The following is a 19,858-nucleotide window of genomic DNA, read 5'->3' on the forward strand; positions in this document are numbered from 1 at the left end:
ACCACGGTCATGACTGCCGATGTGACGGTAATACAGTCACCACAACAGCCCTAGGTATGAATACTTTCTGAAGGCTCTAATCGATAAAAAAAACAACATCTAAATAAATTTAAACACCATTGCTACCAATGTAATTTTAATTTAGAGCCCTGGCTACAACTGTAGGTTATATTATAGGCCAACACATGTTGTATAAATACATTGACCCTACATTGTCTCGTAGAGCCAGAACAAAAGAAGTCAAGAGAGACTAAGTTTCACAAGGAACTTAATGGTGTTCCCTGTGACATTCAATATAGGCTACTACTGCAAACCTCATCACTTAGGGCCCACAGGTCCCGCTGCGAGCCCACCTCTCTCCCAACGCCACGGATCGACAACAGCATCAGTTGCCTATTCGTATAGGGCAGCCAAACTGGGAGGAAGAACCCCACAATCGTGTGTGCGGCTGTGTGGTGGTGTGTGTGCGTGTGCGTTCGCTCTGGGCTAGCTGATGATTCATTGGACAGTAGCTGAACATTAATGTGAAGTCACTAAGTCATGCACTGTTGCCTTGCTAAATAAGTGACAGTTGTGCAGTGCTAGTAAAAAGTCGCCAGAGATTAATGTCAAATGCAGCATTAGCTACAGCAGTGATAGTCTGTCAGTGTGATGAGTGGCACATTAAGGCCCATTTGTTATGGAATAACTACTGAACATTTCAGTAGGTGGGATGGTGCTGGCACTGTGTAAGGCCGAGGTTTCACTATCAGTTAAATGCTCATGTTTAACTTGTGAGCCTCATACCAATCTTTTTCATATAGTCTAGCCTATGGAACAGTTCCAGTTCACTGAGCTCCTTCCTCCAATGTGTGCTGTCTGACAGGTCTTCTTTTTTAAGAGTATTTTCTTCTGATCCTATGGATCCTCATCAAAGGATGTCCTTCCCTTCCCCCATCTTCAATATCTTGTTCTCTCTGTTGGAGACACTGTGGCGCGAGCAGCATAGCAGTGGGGGTTAAAACACCAGTTCTAACTGCTCAAATCACTGGCGTCGGCAAACAATTCAAGACCAATTCATTCTCATAATGAACTAATGTCTATCCAGTCTGTGGAATGGAGAGATGGTCAACTGAGCTGAGTGTGTAAGAGAGCTGATATGGGGGAGAGGAGGGGTGGGGGATCATGTCATTCTTGCTCCCCTTTGTGTGAGAAATGTACATGGATAGTCTACAATCCTGGCTGAATGTGAAGAGGGATTTCTTTAGCCGGAGACTTGGCCTTAACATTAACATCATTGTCCAAACGTTGGTCTGATTGAGCGTAGAATTCTGTGGCCAGACTTGTCGTAATATTTAGCGTTGTGGAAATGTTAGTCTGATTTAAGAGAGCTGCCATTGGAGCCGATTTGGCTTTAGAGGGCTGTCAGGAGAAAGCTGCAAATGTATTCTGTCTCCATCCGCTGCACTGGATCAATCTGATATTTGCACCTCCCCTGGCCTTTAGAAGCCTCAGCCTCTCTCTGACATGGCCCTTTTGGAACTCTGAAGGATGAGAAAATATGTTCTTTTTTTTTACCTGCTGTTGTATTATGGATTTGATGTGATGTTTGCAGTGGGGCGGTGTCTGAAAAAGCCCATCTCTTGTGATCTGTCTATGCACACTGTGCAGCAGTCCAAGCTGGGTGGAGAAAGTCGGCAGGGGTTGTAATGTTATTGCGTTAAGGTAATCAAGTTACATGGAGAGGCAGAGGTATGGTGTGCGTACCAAATTAAACCCTATTTTCTATATAGTGCACTACTTTTGACCAGTACCCATGGGCTCTGGTCGAAGGTAGTGCACTACATAGGGAATAGGGTGCCATTTGGGATACAAGCATGATGTTGCATAGTGACAGCACATCAGCTTTCTTCTGCAGCTGATGCGGACCCGGGGTGCGGCGCCAAACCTTGCCGTGCCCTGAGGTGCGGAATAGTGCACACACAGACAATTAGGGAACATGCAACCTCAGTCAGGAGCTCAGCTCAATCAGGTCTGCAGCAAGGCACTGCACAGCTCTTCATTTTCTCTGTCACAGCTCAGGCGTCCGCATGCTTCCCAGCCGAAACAGTTCAGTAGAATTCCTGCATATATTATGACAGTCATTTTTTGGGGGGGTTCGTTTTGGACTTCGGTGAGTTTTTTTTGGGGGGGGGGGGGGGGCTGTTGGGGCACACTTTTTCTTTTCTCTCTTCAAGCCAAGCGACGGTCTTTTAAGGGAGTATGCGAGCACACTCGTTTGGCTAGCCAAGTTCGGCTAGGCACAAGCCTAACTGAAGCGTGCTGACGCCTTGATTCACTCATTGGTGCAGAATGCAGCCTGGCAAATGAGCACAGGTTACTTGGCATCTTATTCCGTTTATAATGCACTACTTTTGACCAGAGTGCTATGGGCCCTGGTTTAAAGTAGTGCGCTATATAGGGTGTGATTTGGGCCGCAGAAGACACTGCCAGGGCTCAGTCTCTTCGATTTAAAGAGATGCGACCCAAAACATAATAAAAGGTCAAGATGGATACCACCACTAGGTTATGCCGCTAAAGTACATTACCTTAAGTGGCCTAGCATGGTCTCCCTCATAACTCTAGTCCTCTCTCTCTTTCTCTTTTTCCCTCAGGCTAATTTTGGCTGCAAACAGAGATGAGTTCTACAACAGGCCATCCAAAGCTGCAGACTTTTGGGCGAGCAACAGCGAAATCCTCAGTGGTAAGTATCTGCACTTGACGGTGAAGTGGCAGAGCCACACTGTGGGGCGATAGAGAATTTTGGAGAGGAGTCCCTTCTGTATCCTCTCTGTCTTTCTCTGAGAGCCTTTTATTTCACCACAACCCATTTCATTTCAACTCCGCTAGAATGCATTCATGAGCCAGATATTGGTTTCCATGTCAAGAGACAAATAAAATGTGATTTGATCGCCTAGGTCTAAACGTTCTCTTCCAGACTCATGGATAGAAAGTTTGGAGCGTAGCATAAGGTAACCAGTCCATCCAGTATGCATATTAATACAGTCCACACTCAACGGTGATTACTAGAATTTGTTTAATTTTGGAGTATTGGCTAGACCAATTATGTACCAAAGACAATCTTATCTTTTTTGTTTTGTTTTTCTGCCATGTATAATATGCAGTAGGCTATGTAGTGTATAACGGCACAATGCAAAAAAATGGATTCTGTTTTTTGGGGGTGGGAGGGCTTAGGCTCATATATAGGACTATGCATGAGCTTTAATATGCTTATGGATGTTTCACGTGCAACATTTTGAAATGCTTTGAATTAATCATCACCTTAGAAAGCGCTGTCCAGTTCATTGTTTGGCTTTGAAACAACATCCGATTTCAACCCATTGTTGAACTTCTTTCTTTAAATTGATCATCACAGCGAGGTCAAAAAGTGTAGCCTAACTGTGAGTTTTAAAAGCATGATACTGTTTTGCTGATGTGATTTGTATTTGTATTGATGTCAGAGTGGTTAGAGGAGCAATAGAGCCCTGAGTACCAGGCCATTAACAACCTGATGCGTAAGAGATTACCGTGACCACGGTCATGTGGAATTTGACTGCGGTCATGACTCATGACTGCCGATGTGACGGTAATACTTTTTGAGAGGAATTTAATGCACTGAGTGTCCCAGTCATTCCATTTTTTCATTATTAAGAGCATAGAGCATCGACTGGGAAAAAAATGCATTTCTGAGTGTTCAGGCTGTTTAAAAAGTGAACCGGGTGTAAGGCTAAGAAGTGGGATTACAGTAAGCATCCTGTCATAGAGCATTGCTTCTCCTCTGTTTCTGAGTGATTCCTTTCATTTCCTCTCCCTCTCACAGCAGACTAGGAAGTTGTTTTGTTCAACAGCCTCTTTATAGTATTTCTGAGTCAACTGTTTATTCATTTTTTTTCATTACACACGGGCTTTATGGGTCGGACTTGAGTAGCAGCCATTCAACTGATGGCTGATTCTATGTGGTGTGGCAGAAATGAGTGAGTGTGTGGCCAAGTGAGGCTCTTATCTGGTGTGTGGGTGGAGGGACGGTGGTTGGCCTCTGATTGAAGGGGATGGAATATGTTGATGTTTGTTTGAGTGAGTCCACACAAGTCAATCTCAGCCTGATCTTACAGCTAAACAATGTGTTGATGTTTTATTGCCAATTTATTCATCTTTGCCTCACAGGGAGAGCAGAACTGAGGACTTTTGAAACCTTTTTCAAGGACAGCACATGCATAGTAGCACTGACTGTCATCATGTTTGTCTGCTCTACCATCACCCTGGGAGAATAAGCTCTGGGATTCCAGCAGCTCCATCTCTACCTGTCCCTATTGGCTTCAGGCCTTGGCTGGGTTTCTCTGCAGCAGAGTACCTCACCTCTGTTCCCTGGCTGTCTCAGTGCACCTGTATTAATGAGGTGGAAGTGTAGACTTACCATCTTGCCTCTGCATATGCTTCCCTTAGTTACCCCCTCTCTCATAGAAACACACATAGCCTATCTCAGTGTTTTAAGTTTAAGTGACAGTTTAGGTCAGGATGAACCGCCTGTATCGCATGGCCCTTTGCCTCTAGACGTTTATTCAAGTTTTTGTATAGTATAAGTATTAACAACTTGGTATTCATTCTTCAGTGGGTTCATTTCTTCCAAGTGCAATACAAGTGCAAAATGGTAAGAGACTAGCAAGTCACACTGGTTGTAATAAAATTATCTATATATCTCTTAACGCTCCACTGCTTGTCGTATTCACTATGAGTCGTGTAAGGGCATCGCTTCACTCCGCGTCCAGACAAACAATGTATGAGTAGAATGAATCTATTCAGCGTTTTCAGAGTTCCGTGCTCTACATGGTAATGAGGCTCCCATGATGATGAATGCAAGGCAGAGAGGCCTGTCTGTTTCTCAGAATCCCACTGCTCAGCCTTAACTGCATAAAGTACAGAATCGCCTCTTCCTTGAATGTTTTTGTTTTTATGCACTTCTTGTCAGGATTTTTTTCTGTAACTCACAAAGGAGTAAAACTAGGCAGTCAGCGATGGCTTGGAGGAGGGTGAAACATTTGTTCTTTGTGCTTCTTCTAGAATGAATAGATTTATTATAAGCAAACTCTTGTTTTGAGTGTTGACTGGCAGCATTATTTTCAGCAATACATGATTGCCATTGTTGATTCACAGTGAATATATACTAAACAAAATATAAAGGCAACATGTAAAGTGTTGGTCCCGTATTTCATGAGCTGAAATAAAAGATCCCAGAAATTTTCCATTCGCACAAAAAGCTTATTTCTCCCCAAAAAATTGCACACATCTGTTAGTGAGCATTTCTCCTTTGCCAAGATAATCCATCCACCTGACAGGTGTGGCATATCAAGAAGCTGATTGAACGGCATGATTATTACACAGGTGCACCTTGTGCTGGGGACAATAAAAGGCCAATGTGAAATGTTGTCACACAACCAGTGACATATCAGGTTTTGCGGGAGCGTGCACATGGCATACTGACTGCAGGAATGTCCACCAGAGCTGTTGCCAGATAATGTAATGTTCGTTTCTCTACCATAAGCCTCCTCCAACATCTTTTTAGAGAATTTGGCAGTATGTCCAACCGGCTTCAAAACTGCAGACCACTTGTAACTACACCTGCCCAGGACCTCCAAATCCGTATTCTTTACCTGTGGGATCGTGTGAGACCAGTCACCCGGACAGCTGATGGAACTGAGGAGTATTTCTGTCTGTAATAAAAGCTCTTTTGAGAAAAAATAATTTTGATTGGCTGGCTTACCAGTGGGTGGGCCTATGGCTGCGCCCCTGCCCAGTCATATGAAATCCATAGATTAGGGCCTAATTTATTTATTTCAATTGACTGTTTTCCTTATATGAACCGTAACTCTGTAAAATCGTTGAAATTATTGCATGTTGCGTTTTATTTTTGTTCAGTATAGCATTCAATCTCACTAGTCAGTTAAGCCTACACCTGTTCTATTTTCAGTCAGAGGTGTTACAATGGGAAGAAAATTAATGTAGGTGTTTTGTTACGGACATGGAGTGTGATGTGATTGTTGTGTGTTGTCAGGGCTGGACCTGGAGGAGGGGAAGGAAGGAGGGTCATGGCTGGGGATCAACAAGAGGGGCAAGCTGGCCGCACTGACCAATTACCTGGAGGGAAGGCCCAATCCAGACGCACAAGGAAGAGGTTAGGATCAACTTGGACGAGAATATACCCACTGAGCAGCCCGATATGTACATTTTTATGAGGCAGTGTATTAATATTCAGTGCATTCAGAAAGTGTTCAGACCACTTCCCTTCTTCCCCATTGTATTACCTTACAGCATTGTTCTAAAATTAATACAATTGATTATTTTCCTCACCAATCTACACACAATACCCCATAACGACAAAGCGAAAACAGGTTTTTAGAAATGTTTGCAAATGTATTAAATAAATAACAGAAATACCTTATTTATATAAAGTATTCAGACCCTTTGCTATGAGACTTGAAATTGAGCTCGGGTGCATCCTGTTTCCATTGATCATCCTTGATTGGAGTACACCTGTGGTAAATTCAATTGATTGGACATGATTTGGAAAGGCACACACCTGTCTATATAGGTCCCGCAGTTGACAGTGAATGTCAGAACAAAAACCAAGCCAAAGGTCAAAGGAATTGTCCGTAGATTGTGTCGAGGCACAGATCTGGGGAAGGGTACCAAAAAATGTCTGCAGAATTGAAGGTCCCCAAGAACACAGTGGCCTCCATCATTCTTAAATGGAAGAAGTTTGGAACCACCAAGACTCTTCCTAGAGCTAGTCACCCGGGCAAACTGAGCAAGCGGGGGAGAAAGGCCTTGGTCAGGGAGGTGACTAAGAACCCGATGGTCACTCTGACAGAGCTCCAGAGTTCCTCTGTGGAGATGGGAGAACCTTCCAGAAGGACAACCAGTTTCTGAATGTCCTTGAGTGGCCCAGCCAGACCCTGGACTTGAACCCAATCAAACATATCTCTGGAGAGACCTGAAAATAGCTGTGCGGTGATGCTCCCCATCCAACCTGACAGAGCTCATGACGATCTGCAGAGAAGAATGGGAGAAACTCCCCAAATACAGGTGTGCTAAGCTTGTAGCGTCATACCCAAGAAGACTTGAGGCTGTAATCGCTGCCAAAGGTGCTTCAACAAAGTACTGAGTAAAGGGTCTGAATACTTATGTAAGTGTGATATTTCAGTTTTTTATTTGTAATAAAATTGTGAAAATATCTAAACCTGGTTTTGCTTTGTCATTATGGGGTATTGTGTGTAGATTGAAAGAAAAGCAATTTAATCCATTTTAGAATAAGACTAACGTAACAACATGTGGGAAAACGTCAAAGGGTCTGAATACTTTCTGATTGCACTGTAGTGTTAATATTTAATTCCTCAAAAAGTCTTGTTCCTAGAAAGCCGCAGCTAACTTGGAGCTGGAATGGTCGAATGGATGGAAATGAACCCCTTTTTGAAGGATTCATTCACTAGCAATAGCACCACAGTAAGTGAATAGTAGTGTCAGCCAGCCTCCCTCGCCTCCTCTGTTTACATGCTACAGTGGCTCTCCACCGTCGTTCTGTATCAGAGCTGTCTACTGCCGATACTCAGCCCCACAAGGGAAACACCTCCTTGTGTAATAGCAGTTTTCAAATTGTTTTATTTTCTTCAAGGCCACATTTCAGGCTTTTTCCTGACACACTTCATTGCTGTACTGCAGGTCCCCCATCTCGGGCAGTAGCCTGTCCTCCTAACAGCTAACTCACAGTGCTACGTAACATGGACACCATCTCGAATGTCACTCAGTCCAAGACCTATGTTACATATTTTACCTCAAATATCCTCCCCGTAACTGCGTCACAATTTGCTCAATTTGTTTTTATTTAACCAGGTTAGTCTTGTTTTCAAAAGAGACCTGGACCAATAAGCGGTGTTGTGTCGATCATATTGGATAGTATAACTAAATGTGTTTGTGGTTACAAAACCAAATAGCCAGCCAACTGATAAATCTACTCTTGCTATGTCCAGGGGGCCTGCCTAACTGGTCTGTAACCTCTCTGAAAGTGTGCATTTAGCGTGAAAGTAAGAATAATGTTGGTTCTATGTGTTGTAGGGTTCCTGGTGTCCAATTTCCTGACCGATCAGAGCCAGGACAGCTACTCCTACCTGAAGAGGGTGTCATCTGAGGGACATCTCTACAATGGCTTCAACCTCCTCACCGCTGAGTTCAAGTGAGTCAAGGGTTTGGGCAGACTGATCAGGAGAGGTGGTCTGGGTTTGATGGAGCTCTGAGCAAAACAAAAGACCATGGGATGGGTTGATTCATATTTTTGGTGAGGTTTGGCCTTACTACTCAATACACACCTTCTGCATTGTTTTTATTTTGTTATGTGTGCTTGCTGAAAAAAAGCACGACTTTATAAACTGTTCATAGTTATTATTATTCCGCTGGAACCTTTAGCTCCAAAACTGTTAAAGCTACCGACTCCAAAACAACTTAAACGTGAAGACTACCACTGGTCAGTGTGCTTAAAAAAAAAAACTTACTGATACTTTTCACACTACAACCATATTTGCATAAATCCCAATGCATTTCATTGGCCGTAGACTTGAATGGGAAAACTATGCAGTGAACTAGTCTTCAACCGTTTAAGCGAGAAACGCTATGCAAACTTTGGAACTCGCAGGCCAGTCTGGAATAGGTTGCTTGTATACAGCTTTTTGATACCATGTGTACTTGTTGAACAATAACCGTTTTAAATGTGCATAAAGCTCCATAGGCTTGAATGGATTCGCAACTGCTCTTGAACCATTAAAGCTACAAACACCAAACCAACTTTGACATGAACAGACACAACATAGATTGCTTGTAAAAATATTGTTGATGGTATTTCGGGCAAAGGCGAAGCTCTAACAAGACTCGTCTGCTTAGTGTCATCGAACTTTATACATTTTACACTTTTTAGGTATCTTGACAGTTTACCTGTTCGTTGAAAGTTAATACGTCTCTTTTATTGCCAACGTTTTTTTTTTACCTTTTATTTAACTAGGCAAGTCAGTTAAGAACAAATTCTTATTTTAAATGACGGCCTAGGAAAAGTGGGCTTACTGCCTTGTTCAGGGGCAGAACGACAGAGTTGTACCTTGTCAGCTCGGGGATTCGAACTTGCAACCTTTCGGTTACTAGCCCAACGCTCTAACCACTAGGCTACCCTACCACCCCATGATGATTCAGAATGGAGATGGACAAGGGTATAACAAAAATTGTAGAGACGCTTTCTGAACGCATAATCAAAATTGATTTGCTGTTTAATCAACTCCATGAAGACCAGAAAGTCACAAAGAGACGACTGACGAAGTTAGAAAAAGACCACGCTGCAATTCTGGACGTCCGTGAGTACGTGGATCAAAAGCACAAGAAGTTGGAAGACGACGTTTCGAAACTTGAGGAGAAATTAGATTCTCACAAATGTTCAAAGGTGCTCAAATTTTAGATTGCAAGAGGGAAGAGGGAAGAAATGCCATCTCTTTTCAACAGGAATGGATTCCCAAAATCCTGGATCTACCCCCTTCTCTGCTGCCTGAGCAAAGGGAGAGCTCAAGAGTGGAAGTGCTGTAATCAGGATGATGGGGATTGTTTAACTAATTGTCCCTATTCCTATTTCATATTTGAGGGATGATTGTCATCGTCTGGTAGAGGTTTTCATTTATTCATCATAGCTTGATGTCTTTTTTCTTGGGCTGCTTGGGTGCGTTTGTGGTCATCGCTTTTGCTGCTACGCGACACAGGTTTCGGGGCACCTTGGGGAATGCCGATTGGTTGACATTTGAGTGTACTGGTAGACGCGGCTGAGGGTGACCATGAACGCATCCTCCAGTTTTCTTTTTCTTTTCAGAGACATGCTCAAGTGGGGCTAAATAATCCTGTCTTTTTTTATTGCCGATGTTTGTCACTTTGATTCACATTTTATTTTGTCTCAACTGACATAATTTTCATGTTACAGGGATCCATGCACTATACGTATAATTTAGATTGAACCTAATTCGGGTGATGCTATGCACAGCAGGTTAATCTATTTTAAAGACTAGCGTCTAATGGGTATGGGATTTTTAACTTTCAGTTCGGGAGGAGGTTGTGTTTGTGGTTTGGAGTTTGCCAAAAGGCACCTAAAGGACTCTGACCATGAGAAACAAGATTCTCTGGTCTGATGAAACCAAGAATGAACTCTTTGGCCTGAATGCCAAGCGTAACTTCTGGAGGAAACCTGGCACCATCCCTATGGTGAATCATGGTGGTGGCAGCATCATGCTGTGGGGATTTTCTTTCAGCGGCAGGGACTGGGAGACTAGTCAGGATTGAGGGAAAGATGAACGGCGCAAAGTACAGAGATCCTTGATGAAGACATGCTCCACAGCGCTCAGGACCTCAGCCTAAGGTGAAGGTTGACCTTCCAACAGGACAACGACCCTAAGCACACAGCCAAGACAACGCAGGAGGGGTTTCGGGTAAGTCTCTGAATGTCCTTGATTGGCCCAGCCAGAGCCCAAACTTGAACCTTATCGAACATCTCTGGAGAGACCTGAAAATAGCTGTGCGGAGACGCCCCCCCCCATCCAACCTGACAGAGCTTAAGAGGATCTGCAGAGAAAAATGGGACAAACTCCCCAAATATAGGTGTGCCAAGCTTGTAGCGTCATACCCAAGAAGACTCGAGGCTGTAATCGCTGCGAAAGGTGCTTCAACATAGTACTGAGTAAAGGGTCTGAATACTTTTGTAAATGTGTATTTCAGGTTTTTATTTTTAATACATTTGCAAAAATGTCTAATTACCTGTTTTTGCTATGTCATTATGGTGTGTGTGTGAGTGAGAGTGAGGGGGAAAAAACAACAATCAATGTTAGAATAAGGCTGTAATGTAACAAAATGTGGTAAAAGTCAAGGGGTCTGAATACTTTCCGAATGCACTGTATAAGGCTCAAGTAGATTCGTTGGAGAAAAAATGTGAGATCTGGAAAATGAACATAGTATAACGTTTGACGACTCAACTCTACAAAAATTAGACTCAAAACGATTGGAATATAACATGACCACCCATAAAGCAGAAAACACATTTAGGAGAACAAAACAAACCTACTATGAACATGGTGATAAATAAGTAAAGTTGCTTGCTTGGCAGATAAGGCGAAAGGAAGCTAGTAGAGTTATTAGCTCTATTAAGATGTCCAATAACAGTTGTTCAGGGTCCTGAGGCAATTCATCTAGTCTTTAGAGCGTTTTATGAAACGCTGTCCAAGTCTGAAAGGGATGCCCCTGCCACAATGCATGAGTTTTTGATCAAACTCAATTGACAAGCTTTAACTGATGAGGATCGAAAGGGGTTTGGAGAAAGAGATTACATCTGAAGAAGTTAGGGAAACCATTTTCAACACTGCTGGGAGAAAATCACCAGGGTTAGATGGATTCCCTGTTGAAATCTATAGAACATTTTTATCCAAACGAATTCATCCTCTTTGCAATATATTTATTCATGCCATAGAGACAGATAAGCTCCCAGATACACTTGAACAAGCACTGATCATAGTTTTGTTAAAACCTGGGAAAGATCCTCTGCTTTCTGGGTCATATAGACCAATATCTTTATCGAACACTGCATATACAATTGTTGCTAAACTCATAGCTCTTAGACTAGATAAGGTTCTTCCTGACTTGGTTGATATGGACCAAACCAGCTTAGTAAGAAACCGCTCTTCTCCTGATTTTAATATCAGAAGATGATTTAACATAGTGCATTATGTAGAGAATGACCAGGAATCTGTAGTGGTGGCTTCATTAGATGCGAAAAAAAGCTTTTGACCGCATAGAATGAAACTACTTGTTTAAAGTTTTACAGAGGATGAATATTGGACCTAAGTATGTCGGTCTGATTTAGATTACTGTACAAATGTACGGTAGCTCAGATCCTGACTAATGGAAATATATATATGGGACCTTTTCAGGATATAAAATAAACCTATCAAATAGTATAATCATGCCTTTTAACCGAACGGCTATGCAGAACCTAATTTTTTTAGACCAGCCGTTTTCTTGGAGACGCCAGAAAATGACACATCTGGGATTGCAAATTCCTTCTGAAATGAATAAGAACTATCAACTGAATTATATTCCACTTCTCAAAAAGGTTGGGGAAGAGTTGGATAGATGGCTGGATTTACCAATTGCTCTTATTGGTTTGGTTAATTGTGTAATTATTTTGCCTTTTTATAACCTTGTCCTTTCCTATTACAGACAGTTTTTTTCTCAAACAACTTAATAGGAAGGTCTCTTCATTTCAGTCGATGGGGAGACCTCCCAGAGTGAAACTCAAAACTTTATTCAAGCTATACTCAGGAGGAGGGCTTACTCTGACTTCCAGTTGTGTTTCTGTTCAAGGCTGTGTGGGTATGGCAAGAATCAACAACAAGTTCACCCTCTTGGAGACAGACAGAGGAAGTGAAGTGTCTTTCTCCTGTTTCATTGGCATCTGTACTTTATATTAGCCCACCTAAAGCTTTGATGGGTCTTACAAACGACTTTAATTAAAAACACTAAATATGTGGAAGTCTGTAAACAGAAGGGTGTTTGTATATCTATATATAACAAACACCTTTCTATAATAATTATCCCCATCTTACACAAAGCCCTCAGATGGTATTACAATTTCTTGGTTAAACAAAGGAATTAAAACATTTGGTCATCTGTTTTGAGAAGGTGAACTATTATCCTTCCAACAACTGGCATCTCACTTGTAGCTACAGTGCATTCAGAAAGTATTGAGAACCCTTGACTTTTTTCACATTTTGTTACATTACATCCTTACACAAAAATTATTTAAATCGTTTTTTTGCTCATCTACACACAATACGCGATAATGATCGAGAGAAAAAAACAGGTTTTGGACATTTTTGCAAATTTTAAATAAACTGAAATCAAATTTACATAAGTCCTTCAGGCCCTTTTACGCAGTACTTTGTGGAAGCACCATTGGCAGTGATTAAAACCTTGTGTCTTCTTGGGTATGACACTACAAGCTTGGCACAAATGTGTTTTGAGTTTCTCCCATTCTTCTCTGCAGATCCTCTCTGTCAGGTTGGATGGGGAACGTCAATGCACAGCTATTTTCAGGTCTCTCCAGAGATGTTTGATCGGGTTCAAGTCCGGGCTCTGGCTAGGTCCCTCAGACACTCAGAGACTTGTCCCGAAGCCACTCCGGCATTGTCTTGGCTGTGTGCTTCGGGTCGTTGTCCTGTTGGAAGGTGAACCTTCGCCCCAGTCTGAGGTCCTGAGCGCTCTGGAGCAGGTTTTCATCAAGGATCTCTCTGTACTTTGCTCCGTTCAACTTTCCCGCGATCCTGACTAGTCTCCCGGTCCCTGCCGCTGAAAAACATCCCTACAGCATGATGCTGCCACCACCATGCTTCACCGTAGGGATGGTTTCCTCAATCTTGGTTTCATCAGACCAGAGAATCTTGTTTCTCATGGTCAGAGTCCTTTAGTTACAAGCTGGCTGTCATGTGCCTTTTACTGAGGAGTGGCTTCCGTCTGGCCACTCTACCATAAAGGCCTGATTGGTGGATTGTTGCAGAGATGGTTGTCCTTCTGGAAGGTTCTCCCATCTCCACAGAGGAACTGTAGAGCTCTGTCAGAGTGACTATCGGGTTCGGGTTCACCTCCCCGACCAAGGCCCTTCTCCCCCGATTGCTCAGTTTGGTTGGGAGGCCAGCTCCAGGAAGAGTCTTAGTGGTTCCAATCTTCTTCCATTTAAGAATGATGGAGGCCACTGTGTTCTTGGGGCCCTTCAATGCTGCAGAAATGTGTTGGTACCCTTCCCCATAATCTGTGCCTCGACACAATCCGGCCTCGCAGCTCTACGGATAATTCCTTCAACCTCATGGCTTGGTTTTTGCTCTGACATGCACTGTCAACTGTGGTACTAATATAGACAGGTGTGTGCCTTTCCAAATCATGTCCAATCAATTGAATTTACCATAGCTGGACTCCAATCAAGTTGTAGAAACATCTCAAGGATGATCAATGGAAACAGGATACACCGAGCTCAATTTCGAGTCTCGCAGCAAAGGGTCTGAATACTTATGTAAATAAGGTAATTATGTTTTGATTTTTAATACATTTGAAAAAAAAATCTAAACCTGTTTTGGCTTTCTCATTATGGTGTGTGTGTGTGTGTGTGTGTGTGTGTGTGTGTGTGTGTGTGTGTGTGTGTGAATATTGATGAGGGGGAAAAAATGATTTAATCATTTTTAGAATAAGGCTGTAACGTAATAAAATGTCAAGGGGGCTGAGTACTTTCCAAATACAATGTATATACTTGAAGACAACTACTAGCGGACCAGAGTTGCTGGTCCGCGCTAACTAGCTCTGGTCCAGGATATAGCTAGCTCTGGTCCACACTTTGTAGCTCCAAATATGCAAACATTCTAGGTGGACCAATACGTCAAACTTCACCATTGTTAGCCAATACAGAGAGCCAGGAGACGCTCTAAACCAATTATCTCCCACAACTCAACCAATCATCTCCCACAATACTTTCCCCCTAACCCTCCCTGCATTCTAGCACACCACAAGCACAGAGCCACGCCTCCCATAGATTTCTATGGTCACTCCCACCAGTGGCGGTTCTTGCTTGTATGGCTCCCTGGGCAAACCCCCATTCTGCGCTAACTAATTTTTATTCAGACATTTGGAACAACACAAAGAAATAATCATAACATTTAAAACTATAAAAAAAATAAGACTTATAAATATAAAAAATAAGTAACAAAGACAAATGGAAACAAATTTGTGTTGATTTGGCACTCGAGCGTCAATACATTACCCATCCCCCAACACTGTCAACCAAGAGTCAAGACTAAACCAATTCACCTTGGTGGTGTGCAGACTGGTTTTATATTATTCTTAACGATTTTGCACAAACCAGGAAAAAAATGCAACAACATGTCTGTGAAACTATATATTCACAGTATTATGAATGAATTGTGGTGTAGTTGGTAGCATTTCGTAGTGTGACTGATTTCTACTAATTGCATTAGTACTGTTCAAAGTTAGAGGTGCGCTATTTGATAGATTCCCCACTCCCCCTTCCAGTGGGGACACCTGAGGTCAACCTACCCCCCCCCCCCCCCCTCCCAGCTCGTACTTCTGAGTGGGAGACTTTCCCAGGCAGTAGCCTGCCTTGCTCACAAACTAGAATCAGGGCGCCCACTCCGACAAGGTTATTTGACCCACAGTCCCACACGGTGGCATGATATCATTGACGTGATGTGCAAATGAACGATAGAAAACCGATCGCGCAAATGCCACCATTCTGATTTTTTTTGTGCGGGTGCCCCTGTGCCACCCCCGGCTAGATGCTGCGCTGGGTGGCTGCCCATGTCGCCTGTACCTAAATCCGCCACTGACTCCCACTAAGGCCAACTTTGAGAGCTTGATATCCCAGGCTTATATGTGCTGTGCGCAGTAGCCTTGGGGCGAGGTTACTGTAACTATAGCCTATTACTACAATTTACGAAAAGTTGCTAGATCAAATCCACGGTTCACCTTCCTGTTGATTATGTCAGCCCCCCGCACATCTCTGATTCAGAGGGGTTGGGTTAAATGCGGAAGACATATTTCAGTTGAATGCGTTGTTGTACAACTGACTAGGTATCAAATCGTATTAGTCACATGTGCCGAATACAACAGGTGTAGACCTTACAGTGAAATGCTTACTTACGAGCCCCTAACCAAGAATGCAGTTTAAATAGCGAGACTATATACAGGGGGCACCGGTTAGTCAAGGTTATTGAGATAGTATGTGCATATAGGTAGAGTTATTAAAGTGACTATGCATAGATAATAACAGAGAGTAACAGCGGCGTAAAAGGGGGGGCACTGCAAATAGTCTGGGTAGCCTTTTGATTAGATGTTCAGGAGTCTTATGGCTTGGGGGAAGAAGCTGTTTAGAAGCCTCTTGGACCTAGACTTGGCGCTCCGGTACCGCTTGCCGTGCGGTAGCAGAGAGAACAGTCTGTGACTAGGGTGGCTGGAGTCTTTGACAATTTTTAGGGCCTTCCTCTGACACCGCCTGGTTTAGAGGTCCTGTATGGCAGGAAGCTTGGCCCCGGTGATGTACTGGGCCTTACGCACTGCCCACTGTAGTGCCTTGCGGTCAGAGGCCGAGCAATTGCCATACCAGGAAGTGATGCAACCAGTCAGGATGCTCTCGATGGTGCAGCTATTGAACCTTTTGAGGATCTGGGGACCCATGCCAAATCTTTTCAGTCTTCCCCTTTCCCTTTTACTACTTCTATCATTACTATTGCCGTTACTACCACTTCAGCTTCTTTAATTACTATCTTCTAGTTTTTATAGAGTTCTGGCAGACAATGCTGTCTCAACTTTTTCATTTCCTAAGGTACATTCAAGACATGCCCACCCAGTTGCAAATCAACCCCTAGTCCAAGGCACATGTAGTTCTCAGATGATTTTCTACCGAGCCTTTCAGACCTTAAGGTTTAGCTATTTCTATATTGCATATTCCTTTTCAGACCCTAGGGCTAGGGATCGATTTGACATTGGGCATAAGTGTCTGTTACCATGTGTTCTCTCTGTTCCCGTCTCTTGTTGGACTGGCTGATGATGAATCAGGGATGATAGTGCCTTATCTCCAGGGTCCATCAGAGGCATGAGCTACAGCCACCTGTTCTCTCTGTCCCTGTCTCTCTCCAAACACAAAAGAAACCTTGAATTGAAGAAACCGTCATAAGAATTCTGAGAACACCTGTACATTTTTTTTCCTTTACCAGTCAGGCTTGTGAGGGCAAGTCAAAAGCTCTAAGAAGTCTTTGACAAAGGGAACCCAGACAATGTTTAATGTCGGGAACTTTTTCCCCTCTCTTTCTGTTTTCTCTCACTCTCTGCAGCAGACATTGTGATTTAATTTGATGGCCTTGCGATGTGGACTAGAGTTGGGTCCCTCTGAAACTAAGGCCTCTGTCATGAAGGGGGCTTGATAGACATGCCATCGGCATGGCAACAGAGTTTCGGGTCTCATTTTGGAAGTCAGGGGGTTCATGAACAACTTTTCCCACTTCCTGCCAGAGGAAGCAGGGTTTTCCCTGTGGATCGAGGGGTCCTGATCAATATATCCTGCTGATGTGGCCTATAGCAGGAACGGCACAGTGTGTGAGCAGATCTCTCGTTTAATCCTCCTCTTCCGTTGTTTCCAGGTATTGTTCTTTCTCCCCACCTACAAGTTTCTCTCCCCTCTCTCTACATTGTGTGTGTATTATAGCAGGTAGAGATCTCCGTGGGTTGTGTTCTGTTATGTGTTAACAGCAGAGCCTTTCAGGAATGCAAATGGCCTCATTAAGACCAGGAGTTATGTACGTGTTGTATGGCTCCTGCTGCTGCCACCCCTGCGGCAAGAGACTTAACGAAAGGAGACCTCACTGCCACCAGAAATGCGTGTACACACACACACACCGTGAGATGTCAGCCGAGAGAGAGCAACAAGTAATATGTGTTTCTTTGATGTATGCTCTGGCCTGGCCAATCATCTGGTTCTGAAATCACTCCATCCCTCTCTGTCTGCATGGGCCCATGGGGCGTCCTGTCGACTCACAGCAAGATGTATGGATGCTGACAGATAGGTCCCTGCGGTACGCAACGGCATAATAAAAACAGACATTGGATGGCAGCTGCTGTGACTGTAATGTATTTGGTTATATACCTTTTTTTTTTTTACATAAACAGGCTCATTATAGAGCTATTCGTTTTCCCTCTCTGCACAGTGAAACAACAGTGATGTGTGTTGGTTAGAGACTACCCAGAGGAAATACTGTCTGCTGCTGCTCTGTTTCCGAATCGATAATTACGTCTTGTCTCGTGGATACAGAGGAGGCCCTATATTACAATTAGTGGATTTGTCATCTCATCCTTAACCAACATGATGATTTATGATATGATGGTGATGTGGGACAAGATGTGTGGTGGCCATTTTAAACATCTTCTGTATTCCTTCCTGTTGTATAATGTACAGGCAACTGCCAAAATAAAGGAAACACAAACAGTGACGTTGTGGTAAAACAAATCAGTGGGGAAATTCTGACCATGTATAAAAATGCCCAGTTGCCCATTATTTTGGCCACCATGGCAAGAAGAAGAGATCTCAGTGACTTTGAAAGAGGGGTCTCAAAGGAGCACAGGGGTTTTAAAGTGTGTGCCTGTCACCACATCTCAACCCAAAGGAATACTTATGGGAGATTCTGGCGCGGCCCCTGAGACAGCGTTTTCCACCACCATCAACAAAACTCCAAATTATGGAATTTCTGTTGGAAGAATGGTGTCTCATCCCTCCAATAGAGTTCCAGACGCTTGTAGAATCTATGCCAAGGCGCATTGAAACTCTTCTGGCGGCTTGTCGTGGCCGAACACACAGTACTGAGAGAGACTCACTTCTTCAAACAATCATCTTTATTTAATATTGATTTCATTATTGCAATAATGAGACGAGCCTAACCTTTACCAAAAAAATGCAGAGTTTTTATATAACTGATACCATGAATGCTTAGTCATGGCTGGTTACACCCCTCCCCTATAGATTGAGGGGCACCATAAGCCACGTTGGGTTCATCTCCTGTGGTCATCTGCATGGGGGGTGTTCTTAACCCCCAACCCAGCTTAGTTTCCCAGATGCTAGGATGAGACAGAGGGTTTTGTTCTATTCCTCCAGGCTCTCTTTCTCTGTTACACCCACCACGTCTTATCTATGGAATGCCAGCTGTAGGTTTTTGGGCTCCTCTCAGTTCACACAGACATTTAACAGGACAGAAATGTCTTACTATTAGTTAAGTATATAATCGTTAACTATTAATAGCAAACAAATGAGGTAAATATGTAATTTTTATATCACACGCCCTATTAAAACACTTTATGTTGGTGTTTACTTTATTTTGTCCATTACTTTATATTAAGGCTGTGACGGTCAGACTTTTGGATGACTGTAATTGGCCAGCCAAATGACCGCGGTCTCTGTAATAACCGTTCGAATAGCAATTTTTTTAATGAATGTTTTTGAACCTTTTCTCCTTTTCTCCGCTCCTGACTGCAAGTAGAACTGGCGTTCCCAGTCAAGTCAATGATGGCATAATGGGTGAACTGGTGGCCATTGTGAGCAAACCAGGAAATTAAGCCATCAATATGGGTTGTGACTGGAGGGAGTAATGTTACGACTGAAAGCAGAGCTGCAAACTCTCACGCATTGGTCTTCAGAACACGCATTTGACACTCTTTTAGCTCACGCATTGGAAAGTACTACTTTTATTTTTCTAATTAGTCCACAATGCCAGGCAGCCATTGCGACTGTACCCATGAGTTTACCAGTCAAATTTCCAGGATTAGGGGTTCCAAGCCCATTCAATTAATTGTTTGCTACAACACCTTGCTTGTTTCAGCAAGCAAGGTGTTGTAAGTTTCATCACGTTGTATGACTCCATGGTATCGCATAGGACTCAACCACGGAAATGCAACCGGCCATCCCATTTTCAGTCAAATGTTTGTCCCCCCCCCCCCAAAAACCTGTTAATTTTCATGGCTATCTTCAGCCATAACTGTCGGTTATACGGTAATTGTGTACGTCATTGGGGATGCAGTAATAGAAAAAGCGTATCATTTGTGTGTTACTCATCCAACTGAATAGAACTCTAAATTTCTCGACTTCAAGTTTGGCATGATTTATATTATGCCTTCCCTTAATTACGTTGGTTGTTAAACCAGTATTGCTTTTATTAATAATCCATTGCTCTTTCGA

At 43.1% G+C, this 19,858-nt stretch overlaps 1 protein-coding gene across 6 annotated transcripts in view; it reads left to right on the forward strand.

The window, feature by feature from the left end:
* tango2 (transport and golgi organization 2 homolog) overlaps positions 1-19,858 on the forward strand; it is a 57,325-nt gene that overhangs the window by 12,708 nt on the left and 24,759 nt on the right. For all 6 annotated transcript variants that reach the window (XM_014170608.2, XM_014170607.2, XM_014170611.2 and 3 more), the window contains 3 exon segments: positions 2,634-2,722; positions 6,068-6,187; positions 8,125-8,242. In XM_014170608.2, coding sequence (XP_014026083.1) covers positions 2,634-2,722; positions 6,068-6,187; positions 8,125-8,242 — 327 coding nt within the window.

This window comes from Salmo salar, chromosome ssa24 (genome assembly GCF_905237065.1).
Source record: "Salmo salar chromosome ssa24, Ssal_v3.1, whole genome shotgun sequence".
Lineage (NCBI taxonomy): Eukaryota > Metazoa > Chordata > Actinopteri > Salmoniformes > Salmonidae > Salmo > Salmo salar.